The sequence below is a fragment of the Mirounga leonina genome, unplaced genomic scaffold (assembly GCF_011800145.1).
Source record: "Mirounga leonina isolate KUSES-001 unplaced genomic scaffold, KU_Mleo_1.0 Mir_151, whole genome shotgun sequence".
In the NCBI taxonomy this organism is placed as follows: domain Eukaryota; kingdom Metazoa; phylum Chordata; class Mammalia; order Carnivora; family Phocidae; genus Mirounga; species Mirounga leonina.
Window position 1 is genome coordinate 24,363,867 of NW_023270377.1, and position 14,995 is coordinate 24,378,861.

At 33.8% G+C, this 14,995-nt stretch overlaps 1 protein-coding gene across 1 annotated transcript in view; it reads left to right on the forward strand.

Annotated features, from left to right (window-relative positions):
• Nucleotides 1–14,995, forward strand: part of ERBB4 (erb-b2 receptor tyrosine kinase 4) — a 1,078,432-nt gene that overhangs the window by 792,076 nt on the left and 271,361 nt on the right. The window contains exons 8-12 of the mRNA XM_035007223.1: nucleotides 1,127–1,240; nucleotides 3,013–3,139; nucleotides 9,699–9,772; nucleotides 10,687–10,777; nucleotides 13,066–13,265. Of these exons, the coding sequence (XP_034863114.1) occupies nucleotides 1,127–1,240; nucleotides 3,013–3,139; nucleotides 9,699–9,772; nucleotides 10,687–10,777; nucleotides 13,066–13,265 (606 nt within the window). The remainder of the gene's footprint in view (nucleotides 1–1,126; nucleotides 1,241–3,012; nucleotides 3,140–9,698; nucleotides 9,773–10,686; nucleotides 10,778–13,065; nucleotides 13,266–14,995) is intronic.

Consider the following 14,995-nt stretch of genomic DNA (forward strand, 5'->3'; position numbering starts at 1 on the left):
GCTTAACCAACTGAGCCACCCAAGCGCCCCACCTCTTGGATTTTGTGACCCAAGTAGCAGAAATACTTACATCCCAGACTTACATCTCTGTACCATATGCCTTTCCTGATCTGAGACCCCTTCAAGGCCAGAAGCCTTCCATACCACTGAATATTAGGCCAGAAGCAGTATGCCCTGACAGGGAAGATACTGCCTTTAAAATATAAAGTGGCCTTGCGGTGCCTGGGTGGCTCAGTCGATGGGTGTCTGCCTTCGGCTCAGGTCATAATCCTGGTGTCCTGGGATCGAGGCCCATGTCAGGCTCCCTGCTCAGTGGGGAGCCTGCTTCTCCTTTTCCAACTCCTCTGTGCTTGTGTTCCCTCTCTTACTATCTCTCTCTGTTGAATAAGTAAATTAAAAAAAAAATCTTAATTATATATATATAAAGTGGCCTAGCAGGCATTGTGTTTTCCCTTTACTGTGAGAGGCTCTAGACACAATTATCTGGGTTCTTTTTGGGGGGGCAGGCAATGTCCTGGCATATTTCAGATCACTGGAGCCATAAATATTTCACCAACGTATCAGGTAATCAGACATTCCTGATTTATGTAGCATACCTTTCCTAAAGTGCTGCCTTTCAAATTCCATTTTGTTTCTTCGTATAAAACTATGGAACAGTTTCTATGGCTTTCCACTGAAAGATAGAACACATTTTAAACATTTCCTCCTGGATATGAAGTGCCTCTCTGGATCCAAGGCAATTCAACGTCAGCTTCATTTGTGCTTCGTGTAACTTGAAGTATTTTTAGACTTCAGACTTGCATCATGACATGAAATGAAGTGGAACTATTGAAAAACACAAACTAAATGTCATATAGTTTCCTAAGTCTATAAAAGAAATTCACTCTATCTTGGGGGCAATTCAGGATGCGGAGCTATAGTCAAGCAGGGACTAACTGTTGTTAACACACGCTGCCCTTGGATTAGATGTGGATGTTCGTAGATTCTATTTCAGGTTGAGATATTTAAACAGAGTTGTTTTAGGGAAAGAGACAGACATGTATACTATCAATGATGCTAATCATTGTCAAGCCCATTGTTTGCTGACCATCAACATTGCTAATTTCACCTTTTTTTTTCAAATCAGATAACTTTGTGGTGGATTCCAGTTCTTGTGTGCGTGCCTGCCCTAGTTCCAAGATGGAAGTAGAAGAAAATGGGATTAAAATGTGTAAACCTTGCACGGATATTTGCCCAAAAGGTGAGTGATAGTTGAAATTATTTTGGCTAGAACAGGGACCTACTCCAAGGTTTTTCCATTTACTTTTTAATGGACTGGCAGAGTTCATCTCTCTGAACACACACATACTTTTCCATAACTTTGAATAGTTCCCCAAAGTATCAACTGTCTTAGCAGTGTGTATTATTGATTTTGAATGATGTATACTAAATGATCCAGGTTAAACTGGGAGTTAACTTTGATAGAAATTCAGAAAAAAAGTTACATTTTATTCTATATGCAGCAAATCTTAGAAGGTATGCATATAACAAGAGATTGCATGATTATTTTAGCATTAAGAACCCATATTAATTGCTTGCCACCCTATACTAAATGATCTGCTATGCATATGAAGGTGCAAAGAGACAAATATGATATTTACCCTCCAGGTCTTCGAAACTATTTTGAAAGATTAGATATATAAAATGACAAGGAAATTTACTGTCAGTATTAAATAAATTTTGCAGATAATTCCTATTTTAGAATTTTAGTAGAGAAAGAAATCCCTTCTAGCTGTGGTGCTCAAATTCCTCACCCAAACGAAACTTAAATTAAGCAGGATGAAAGTACAATCCAAATTTTCTGAATGATATTAAGCCTTCCAAAGTATCAAAGGTTGCCTTTAAAAAGGGCAAACTTCAGACTTATTTTTAGACTACATTCTCTTTCTCTTTCCTCTTTCTCTCTCTCCCCTCCACCCCCACACATTTTATTTGCCTTGTTTTATTTTTGAGTAGAGCCTTCAAAAAGTACAGGTAATACTCAATTTAAGAATTTAAGTATGAGGGCTCCTGGGTGGCTCAGTTGGTTAAGCGTCTGCCTTAGGCTCAGGTCATGATCTCAGGAGTCCTGGGATCAAGCCCTACATTGGACTCTGTGCTCAGAAGGGAGTCTGCTTCTCCCTCTTCCTCTCCCTCTGACCGCCCCCCCCTCCGGCTCATGCTGCCTAACCTACCCACCCCACCCCCTGCCCTGCTCAAATAAATAAATAAAATCTTAAAAAAAAAAAAAAGTATTTATACTTAAATGGCTCTTGATTCTGGTTACAACTCACATCATTAGTAGTTTGTTTAATATATATTCTTAATTAGAACAATGTGTTTTTTTTTTTTAAGATTTTATTTATTTATTTATTTGAGAGAGAGAATGAGATAGAGAGCATGAGAGGGGGGAGGGTCAGAGAGAGAGGCAGACTCCCTGCTGAGCAGGGAGCCCGACATGGGTCTCGATCCCGGGACTCCAGGATCATGACCTGAGCCGAAGACAGTCGCTTAACCAACTGAGCCACCCAGGCACCCAGAACAATGTTTTTAAAACCATAGTTTGTAGACCATCATTAGGCTATGAAATGATTTTACTCAAGTGACCGGGATTTAAAAGTCTTGAAAATGATATTTTAGGGTGGATGAGAAAATAGTCGATTTTATGTGGCAAAGGTAAGTACTGATTGTTGTAAGTTTTGTTTTAGTTACGTATGTGTTGTGTGGGTATCCTGGGACTTGGTATAAGATATGATTTTTATGCGTCATGGTCACTAGGCGATCATGCAGGGAAAATATTTTAAAGCAGGCCCAGCAGTTAATGTTGCACGAATAAAGTATTATTTTATTTGTTAGAAAACTGTTCATTTCTTATGATGAATTCTTTTCATTTTTATAATGAAAAAATACTATTATTTTATAATAAAAATGCAATAATTTATTGACTGGAAAAGAAGTTTCTCAACACCCTGACTTGGAGTCTTATTTCTACAGCTTGTGACGGTATTGGCACAGGATCACTGATGTCAGCTCAGACTGTGGATTCCAGTAACATTGACAAATTCATAAACTGCACCAAAATCAATGGGAATTTGATCTTCCTTGTCACCGGTATTCATGGGTCAGTATGAAATTTTTGTAGAAAATTATTTTACGAAGTATAGACAAAGCTTAAGAGATTCTTTAGCTGTGTCTGTCTGATTCCTTTTGACCTAGATGAGTTCTGCCCTTCGTTAACGCTCTTCTCCAACAAAATCAAATGGCAGATTTTACCAGCAATGATAATAAAAACCACAGTTTTGAGATACATAGACTATGGGTTTAGTGACTACTTAGATGTGACAATATAAATTCATATATAAACTAAAATGTATTTGTGGGATATCCTCAAATCCACAGATTTCAGAAAGCTTGACATATTTTTAGATATGTTTAGGGAAACCGTGTCAATGTGAAGTGAGGAATTTGATTCAAATTCCTAACTGATTAGTTCAGGAAAACATAAATTAATATTCCTTTTAAAATGTATCTCGTAGAGAACAAATCAGTAAGTTGAAATTCTCTTGAGCTTTCAGAAATTTTCTTTGGCCTGATGTATCTATCTTTTCCTCTTTTAGTTAGGTTAGGAAATTAGTACTAATATAGGAGATCTAATAAATGAATTTCATATTAGCAATAAAAATTGTAACATTTTCTGGGTTCCTTCATTACAGAACCACCTGCTGGTTTTAACTGGGAAAACAGCCAAGTTCGTATTCTTTCAATTGTAATAAAAATGTCTATATTTTTACTTTATATTTTATCTGTTTATCTATATTACTCTTAATCCCTAAATATTAGTGCTACAGGCTACAGATAAAGAATATTACTCACATATTTCAATTCAAAATCCTAACTCGAAACATATATCACATCATTTCTAGAAGCAAAATAATTTAACACATTATGAATAAATATGTCCAAATAGGAACAGCAAGAGAAATAGAACAAAGTGTTTCTTTCCATGCAAATAAATTACAGTAGGTCTTATTGCATAAAGCATTTCTTTACTTTAAAATGTAGCTTTTAATAGGGGTTCATGCCAGATACTATAATGGTGTGTACACACTTTCTGCCCCAGATCTGTTTTATTCCGCCCAAGCAGTGCTTAAAAAATAAATATATGGTCAAGATGTCTAACTTCTCTTTAAAAATATGTAGATTTGGTTACCCTTAGCACATACGCCTACATGGCAACAATCTTTTGGAGCCAGGAACTTCTAGCCATTTTGAGATAGGACAACCAAATTTACCAGAGTCACTACTAACCCTCTAAATCTATTTGCATTGCTGTTCTCACCTCCTTGGCCCCAAATGGTAGGGACCTGGGTCAACATTAGGTGCATCTATATAATCGAATGCATATATGACATTTACTAAAACAATATATCCACACTGTAACTATTTTCAAAACCAAATACCACCATGAATGAAAGATCATATCATGTTAACAGCATCTTCTGAGAAATAGGAAGACATACCCACTTAATTCACATTGCCTGCTTCCACATGGGTATAAGAAATGAATTGGCCTCAAGTCCATCAGTGTGGGGAAAGGTTTGAAAACATAGTCTCATAAATTGCATTAGAGAAGTTGTTTTCATTCTAATCAGACCCAACATCCATCTTTTATAAGTTGTGTATTCATACTTCCTTTTGAATTATGAAATAAAAATCATAGGTAATATAGCCTACCTATATACATAATTTTATAATGTGATTCTAATTCTCTACTTATAACTTAAAGAAAAAATACAAGAAAATTAATGGATAATAAAATATGTATTGATAGGAAAATGCTCAGCTTCTACCTACTTATAATGAAAGTTTGGATTTGTGAGACGTAAGATTAGAAGTTATTCTGTGCAAGAAGTATGGGGAAATAAAGAGTAGAGGAATGGCTGACCACTGGAATAGGAAATAAGTAACAGACATATTGTTATATGACAAGAAGAAGACAGAAATAAATCATTCAAATAGAGGCAACCTGACTGCAGAATTACACACAGTCATGGTATGATCAACTATGAAGTTTGTGCACATGGGTCCTTAATTGGATGGAACATTTAAGGTTGTTCAAGACATGAGGCAAACCTTTGCTGGGAAAGACATTTAATTTTCTTGGCTTGGGGTTATTACTAAAAGCCTATAATGTCCCCCAATCTCTGTTACAACAGACATGCCTCTGCAAATATCCCAGCTTCCCCTTAGTGGGGTAATACTGCCCCCATTGAGAACCACTGCAAGAATTCTGTGATAGTAGAAGGATTATGAACCAACAAAAGCAACCCACTGATGGTTAATCTTGTAGGTAAACCATGGGTGGGGAAGTTTGACAAAGACGATCAAGAGTGCAGTTCAGAATTCTTATTTTAGTCTTGGTTCCTTATGGAGCATATTTATCAAAAGTCAGGATTTATACTAATTGTAAAATGGTTTTACATATTCTGAATCACCTAATGTCCAGAATAGAGGAAATATCAATAAATAAATGCAAAAAAGGGAAGCAGATATGTCAAGATATAATAATACATTGCACAATAGATACCATATTTTCACAAATTTATGAGAAGAATCATTACAAAGTATTAGATTAATCCAGACTTTCAAGGAAAACAACCTTGCCAATTCATCCAGGTGGCAATGAATTATAGAAAATTGACTCAGATGATTAGAAACAGAAAGGTAAACAAAGCCTCTCTTAAACATGAGCTCAGAAAGTAAGAGTTAAAGTTCCTACTTCAGTAATTTGATCCAAACTATACTAGAGTTTGATTTGAGGCTCTGACATAGACAATTTCCATTACATGTCAAATGCTCAGTTTCTTCCAGTGTAAAGTTAAGAATTGGGTTTATAATAAATATCTACCTTCTGTGATTATTATAGGGATTAAAAACAAAAATAATTTTTAAGTGCTCAGCCAAGTACCTGGCATATTGTAAAACATTAATAAATGGTACAAAAAAAAAAAAAGAGGCAGGGGGAAAAAAGGAGGGAGAGAAAAAAGGGAGAGAGCGAATAAAAAAAAGCAAAGAAGGAGGAGGAAGTGCTAAAGAAAAATCTCAATGACTATATCTAGTTATAGCACAACATGCAGTCTAACAGGTATTATTTTGTAGACTACTGAAAACCAAATAAAGGCAAAGTTATTTTTATGGCAATATTTCCTTTATGATAAGTCATACTCCTTCCTTAGTCCAGAAGATTATTATTTCTTCTTAATCATAGCACCTAACTTGGAATATTTTAATACTAACATTATAATTAATGTTATTGTGTCTCAACCATAATATATAAGGCATTTTCCAGGACAAATATATATGTTATATATGGTATTTCTCATTCCCAATTTTATGCCAGTATAAAATATATATTCTGAAGCCTTTCTCTTGATCTTAGGAAAGTTTTGATAAAAAGTTAATTCAGTAAGTCTAAGACATCTTATAAATGCATAGGCATTATGTGTTTTCATGTATACAATTCATGCATGTATGGAGAGAGATTTTAAATGTGAGTAGCATGAAGTATTATAAGCAAAAAACTTCTAGTAAATTAAAGACATGTTTTACTTCACTTAATTCCTATTATCCTCGATCTTCTACTATTTTTTAATAGGATGTATGGTTTGAGTAAAATAGCTAAGGTATTTCTTTAAGCTAATAGGTAAAATTCATAATTAGATGAGATTATACTTTTCAAAAACAAGTTTCTGCAAAAAAATAAACTTACTGTAAATTTGTCAATTACAATTTTAGTATATAAAAGAACTCAACAAAGTTAATTGTCATGTTGAGTTTATAGCACAATGGTGTCATTGCCAGAAGGCACTCTTAGTTCTTTATTTAGAATGGGAACCACAGGCAAACCTGTGTTCAGGGTTATTCATAGGAATGTTCACCTTTCATCTCTTCTCATGTTTGATAATGGTCATGTGCGTGTACTTAGAGTAACAAAATGCTCACCCAATAAGCATGTTCATGCTGTGTCGCAGTGAGACACAGACAAGAAAGTGCTTAGATAAGAGAGTGTAATGATGATATACAATGGAAAAGAGATAATGGGTTTGGTGAAAAATAAAGCGATTTCAATGGAATTATAAAAAGTTTCTCTCTATCCTGAGCTTTATTTTGGATCACCAAACACAATGACAGGGTGGACATAAAGTTCTTTCACATGGCTCTGTATTTAGCTAGGGAAGTTCTCAATTTTAAAGTACTATGGATTTCAAGTGGCTATAGAATGCAACTCCCTGCAGGTACTTTGAAGTTGGTAAGTAGGATTCTGTCAACTTATTTTATGAGAGTCCTGAATCTCTAAAATTAAGTATATAAAATTTCTGTGGTCCATTGGGCTTCATATGAACAGTCCAGAATTCATTTCATTCCTGACGACTTGGAAGTGTTCTCAGTAAAGGTTTAGACTGACCCTATTATTGTGTGCTTGCCCTGAATTGTGAGTGTTTCTCAATAAAGCCAAGATATTTGATTATATGACCAGAGCTGTTCTATACACTGCTTTTCATCAAACAACAAATGTTGAAAGTTCATTCTACTACTGCAGAGCTGATATTTTCTCTGCATACAAAAGTCTTTGCACATTAAAAAATGATAACAACAAGATTTTTCCCGCATGGTGAACTTAATTTCTTGGCTTCATGTTCATCAAAAGCATAGTATTTCATTCAATGTATCAGTTATAAATAGAGCAAGTTTGCCAGAACATTTAATTTGGACTTTAAGCTTTTGAGAGACATTCATATCACTTTGAGGAAAATCTTAATTATATGTGACTTATGGGGAAACTCATTTATAGTGTTTCTCCAAGCCTTCTAAAACACTCCCTGTTAAACTAGTGGTACATTGTATCGATTATACTTCATAGATTGAAACAGTATTTAATCAAGCAGAGTTTTTGTTGTTGTTTTGTTTTGTTTTTTGTTTTTTGTATTTTTTAAGATACAGGATGGTTCACTGTATAGAAGCATATGCGGATAAACCAAGTTGAGAGAGCCAGTAAAATGGAGTTCCAAAGATTAAGGTTGTTGGAACTAATAGTGTTTTCAAGGTTCTAAAGCAAGGATGAATTAATGCCAATGGGTTCAGACTCAAATTCCTAGAAGATAGGCCTTATGCCTTTCTGTTTGTCAGGGGGCTGTGGAACACCTTGATTGATAGCCCTATTAAGGCCACATCTAATGAATCACTGTATCCTATTGTTTACTCCCCAAGTGAAAAAGAAGGTTCTCAAAGATGTAAAACAACAGATGTCCACAGCAATAATACAGCTCAGGTGATTGCTACGGATGGATACATGCTTCTAAAAAAAACCCCAAGTTCATTGTTCTTAGGTTTGCTCTCTCTTGGAGAAGTGGTCAATGAATAGTATTTAATTTTTCTCTATAGGGTATATATTGATATGAGGTCTCTATTTGCCCAGGATAGCACAGGTCATCTTTCAAAGTAATAAAACTTAAAAGAAAAGAAAGGTATTCCTTAAAATAGCTGAAAATATTGCTTGGATTACGGAGAAATGTTTGGTATTATTTGCAAGTATGCAGTTATTTGGTATGGTCAGTATATTATACATGAAAGGTATCTTCCTAAGAAGAAAACTTCTGAAACAATCCAATAAATATTTAATTTTAAAAGGTACTTTACGTTCATTTTTGAGAAGATAGGGCATCTATATATCAATAACATTAATTACAAAAATATATTTATGCATTAGGAGATGACATTTTTTTAAATCTCCAAAAATTACACCTTTTGGATATTAAGTTTGTTATAAATTTTGTTTCAGATGTTAGTATGATTCATAAAGATGGAAGAATATTTCCTGCACTATAAAAGCAAATATAAATAAACCAGATAGGAACAAGATTGCTCTAAATAATCCTTATGAAGAGTAACTTTCATACAATGTTATGAGAATTTACTAATAAATGTAAGGATATAGCAAAAAAGAAAAAATGATTTCATGTGCTTGTTTTTATCCACCTTATGAAATTGTAGGTGTTATTAGCACTTCAGGATGCTTTGAGGAGCCCAAAAGGCAATTGTTCTCACCATAATTATTTGCAGTGTATACTTTTCCCAATTAAGAAAAAAAATTTGGGGCGCCTGGGTGGCTCAGTTGTTAAGCGCCTGCCTTCGGCTCAGGTCATGATCCCAGGGTCCTGGGATCGAGCCCCACATCAGGCTCCCCACTCCACGGGAAGCCTGCTTCTCCCTCTCCCACTCTCCCGCTTGTGTTCCCTCTCTCGCTGTGTCTCTCTCTGTCAAATAAATAAATAAAATCTTAAAAAAAAAGAAAAAAAGAAAAAAATTTTAAGGCAAAATAAAATAAAATTATTTGTAAATAGACTTGTCATGTTTGTAGGTTTCTTTAGGATAGTCAAACTGGACCATTCCTCTAGAATTAGAATAGCCTTCAAAGAAGTCATATTTGATATCATCATAAATGTCCTCAAAGCACCTTTTAATTCTCCTTCACATGTAGCATAACAAACTTCGGACAAGGCATTGCTAATCTTTCCATTGCTACTTAAAATTCAATTTGAATGAACTAACTATAGTAACATGTCTTATGTTTTCACTTTATCTGATTTAAAACTTGGCTGCATCTCTTCTTGATTCTCTAGGGACCCTTACAATGCAATTGAAGCCATAGACCCAGAGAAACTGAATGTCTTCCGGACAGTTCGAGAGATAACAGGTAATTTTTTTAAGTGCGTTTTTTGTCCTATGAACTATGTGAATTTTAGTGTTTTCCTGAAAATATTACATAATATTGAAATCAGCAACTTATTTTCAAAGCAAATTCTAGTTTTAAAAATGCATGTCATTTTAAATGATGGGTGTCTTTATTCCTTAGCATTTGTGCACATTTTGAAAGCCCATGGAATTTATAAAATAAAATATCGTTAACATTTTTATGTTTTTGTTTTTGTGTCAACTGATCTTTTGATCCATGTTTTTCTATGTACTTTTTCACAAGAAGTACTGTTGAGCACGGATAACATGTGACGCTCATTTGGCACATATTTATTGAGCACCTAATATGTTCAGGGCTGTTATATAGTGGCTGATAAGGGTCTCATAGACATGACTTGGATATGGATTTGCTATTGAAGAATGAAAAATCAAATGAGAAAGTTTAGGTATATATATGAATGCATTAGGCTGCAAGGCAGACAAATGATGTCATAAGTGTAGAGATACAGTAGTAAAGGATTTCCAGAAAAATTAAAGCTATATTTTTCTCTTTATGTAATTAGACTAAGTAGTTTTGATTTTAGAAGAATGAATCAAACTAAGTAAGGATCATTTAATTATTTTTACATATATGGTTCTAAGGTTCTGTGTGTCTGAGAAACCTAGATTTTTGGTGTTCATTACTTTGGTATTATCTATTGAGTATTGTGCCCCAGGAACTTTGGGTGAGACACTCAATCTTGGAAGAAGAACTCTGAGACAGAATAGAATGACTCGAAATAGGAATATTCAGTGTCTTTTTTTTACCTCCTATCTTCCAAGACATTTTCATCATATTTCAAGGATACTCAGCATTAAACACAGTTACTAAGGTAATGATATTCTGAGTGTTTTTACTGCCCTTGTCTTTTTTAGGTTTCTTGAACATACAGTCATGGCCCCCAAACATGACCGACTTCAGTGTTTTTTCTAACCTGGTGACCATCGGTGGAAGAGTACTCTATAGGTAGGTATATATGTTCAGAGATGCAGGTCTTCCAGATTTCAAGACTAGTGTCATGTGTACATATCTCAAAGCTTCAGCTTCAATAATTCAAGAAATATTGGGTTTCCACTTTTTATTCCAAAGGTAAGCCCAATGAAACATACCGCTGGTTGTGCTTTAAAGCAGGCAGGATACAAAAATAAATAAATAAGTAAAGTATGCAGAATAAACAGTTTGATTTTTCAACTGCCTCTCACTTAAAGCAGCTTTAGTGTTTTGCATGTATGGAGTGCATAAAATCAAACCTTTGTTTTTGAACATAATGTTATCATAACTAACAACTAACTTGGGATGACTTGATAATGGCTTAGGTGTGTGGGATACAAATGCTGTTTTACCAGAAGGTTCTTGTCTCTGGTGCCATCATTTGAACCACGCATGATGGGGCTGATATTTCAGGACTTGGTCTACTGCTCTACGTTAAATGCTGGCTGACAGTGGGCAGAAAAATCAGGGCTCGGAAGCACACTAAAAGTCTAATATCAAATTTTAATTCACATAATAAAAATGTGTGAGTTAATATTTATTAAGCCACTGCTTTATTTTATTTTAGATTTCATCTGTATGAGATTCTTATTTATGAACAGCTAAAAGTTGATTTACATAAAGGATTTAGATTTCATTTTTTCTACTTAAATCTGAAAGATACCTAAATCAATATCGTCATCAAATATTCCATAACAATATTTCACAGAAAGTCCACTGAATTTTGTGATTAAAACAGGTATATCTGTAAGAGGTTTTAAACTGTAAAGGGGAAAAGTTCTTAATAAAAAGGCATAGTTGAGAGATACAGTGTGTCAAGTTCTACATGCAACCAAATTTTACTATCCATTGCATCAAATGTTAAAAATCTGTCAAGCATTATTATGTTCACATTGTAATAAACTCAAGATGGTTATGATGGGAACACAGATTTCAGAGAACGAATTACATCTCAGTTGAATACACATGTACTGAGTTTTATAGAGAGTTTTAATATGTATGTATATAAGTATATATTTAGGTATATGTGTGTGTATATATATATATATGAGTATTTATATATATATCTGTGTGTGTATATATATATATATACACACACACAGCACATGGAAAAAATTCTGAGTGTTGGCAGCAAAGTATATTTAGATTTATAAATAAAAGGGGACAGCTTTGATCTCCAAAATGTAAAATATTGTTCATTAGTTGATTGAAATGTGTGAAACAGATGATTCTTTAGAGAATAGAAAAGGAATTTAATTACAAAATGTAGACTATGTTAAAATAAAAACAATTTCCTTGGAATGATAATTTGTTTCCACAGTATAGTTGTTATTTAACTTTTAGAGGTGCTTTCCCCAGTTGTCCAAGCCTTCTGAGTATTTTTTTCTTAACTTTTAGCTTAATTTCATTCTTCTCTTTAATTTTAATGTCTCCTATCTTTACTTATACATTCTTCAACTATTACAGTTACACTTTGGTTTCTGAGGTATAAATTAAAGCTAAATATCTGTAGTCATTCTCTGTAATATTTACCCTCTGAAAGCATGTCTAAATTTATTAAATAGAGTAGAATTACTGTCTTACTTTAGGTAGATGAATAATCATTCCATAAACATTTATTAATTATTTAGCTTTTTTAAAATTTTATTTTATTATGTTATGTTAATCACCATACATTACATCATTAGTTTTTGATGTAGTGTTCCATGATTCATTGGGGTGGCTGGGTGATAGACATTGGGGAGGGTATGTGCTATGGTGAGCACTGTGAATTATTTAGCTTTTTAAAGTTTTATTTATTTAAGTAATCTTTGCACTCAATGTGGGGCTCATACTCATGACCCCGGGATCAAGAGCCTCATGCTCCTCCAACTGAGCCAGCCAGATTCCCCTAATTATTTAAAACAGAATTTCATCCTTAAAGAACTCGAGACTTGGGGGATAGTGGGAAAAATAGTGAGCGGATATGTCAGTGGTAAATATGTACACAGAAATGGAGATATCATTAATATTTATACTTCTAAAAATGAACATTTTCTTTTTGGGGGTCAAATGATTCCTTTTTAAACTCAGTATATATAGCATGTAGAGAAATAATATTCAGATCACAATTTACTGACTCAGTCCTTTTTTTATGCTCTATTAGCATTCTTTTGGAGTAAGATGTGACATCCTTATTTTACTTCAAGAATATGTGCCAGAAAATATTTATTAATATATACATATTAAATATTGTTCCATTTTCCTCCCTTCCTTCTCTTTAGTGGCCTCTCCTTGCTTATCCTTAAGCAACAGGGCATCACTTCTCTACAATTCCAATCTCTGAAGGAAATCAGTGCAGGAAACATCTATATTACTGACAACAGCAACCTCTGTTATTATCATACCATTAATTGGACAACACTCTTCAGCACTATCAACCAAAGAATAGTGATCCGGGACAATAGGAAAGCTGAAAACTGTAGTAAGTACATTATTCAGACATTAAAACAGAAACTTGGAACATTTTCTCCCATTCTACACTGGACCAAACAGTTAAACATAACTGAGTCAGACCTGTTCCCTCTTTTTCTCATCTCTTAGAAGGGGGGCCGTTAATCAGCATGGGTGAATTTTTACAACTTATTGCATGTTTTTATAACATACTGCATGCTTGCAAATCTTGCCCACTTGCAAGAAACTTCCTGTAGAGACTAAGGTTCAATAAGTGTAAGTGGAACCTGGGAATCTAAATATGTAATAAGCATCCTGGGTCAGTTTGTGGCAATTCACCCTATTGAATTTTCTGTTTGCTTTTTGGTTTCAGTGAATAACATAGGATAACAGAGTGTCATTTGGGGGGTGGTGGAAAAAAATGCAGATGTGCTCTGAAATGTGTAAAAAATGCTGTTCAAGAAGTTTGCTATTCAAGAAGAAAGTTCATTTCATGAATGCATTTTTGTAGGCATTTTGTGGTTTCTTTATTTATTTTGCCACTTACCGATTCATTCCATCATTTCTTTGTTGCTCAGAAACAAATGATGTTTTCATGGGTACATAGCTATGCCCTTCCTAGCTTATACTTTGATATTTCAACAAATAATATTTAACTCTTCTGTTCTACTAAGTACTATTTTCTTCTCCATCTACAAGTGCCACTGCTAAGCATATGTGTTTGACTTATGATAAATATCAAATAAAAAGACTCCGAATTTAAGTTATCTGTTACAAATACATATACTTATTGTGGTCATGGTGAATCAGTCCTTTTAAAAATCAAACCCTAAGAAACAATTTGCTGTTGAGATGTCTTCTTATTTGTTTGGTCTTACCATGGGAATAAGCATATATACATAGTGATTGAGTTCATTTTGTACGTGTGTGAGTGAATAGTAAAGGACATTTTTAAAAAATATGAACTCTTAAGAGCCCTATGCAATTTAAGTTTACTAAGTTAAATAGTGAATTAATTTATTTATGAGTACCCCACCTTGTTCCAGAAAGTGTTTAAGGCAGCTCAGGATAGCGGTATTCATAAAATATAATTTGTGAGGAAATCACATGTTAGCTGTTTTGGACCCTTAAAATACTTTCCAGAGAAAAGATCAATTGCAACATGAGTTTTTGTTTGTTTGTTTGTTTTGGGTAAACTCATTCTTCGGTTCTACATAAAATCAAGAAATATAAAATCTTATTATATATCAAAATATGCATGTTCTCATTGAATGATATTTATCTTTTTATTTAGCCTGGATTATTTCCATGGTCTTATACCTTTCTGATTTCTGACAGAAAGCTTGTTCTTCTTTTTTTCTAATACTTAGGCTTCTTACCCCACATTACTATATGTATGTTTGTACATGCCCCAGACAAAATAGATTATTCAGAGAAGTAAAATAGAATCTTCTTCAACACAAATTTATAACTATTTCCCTAAGTCAGGGTTAGCTTCTCCTTTTCTCCTACTTCCTTCAAAAAACAAAATAAAACAAAACAAAAATAAAACAATAGTTCTCCTACCTTTCAAAGATAAGATTTAACTCTAAAAACAAGAAAACGAAAGAAAAAAAATAAAAGAATCAGAGAAACACATTCCTCTTTGACCCATTTAATCATTTTACAAACCCTCATTTACTTCTTTTATCTTTTGTAAACTCAATAAAAAGGCAAATGGGAAGAAGAAAATGCAGAAAGAAATTAAATGTTAAAAAAGCA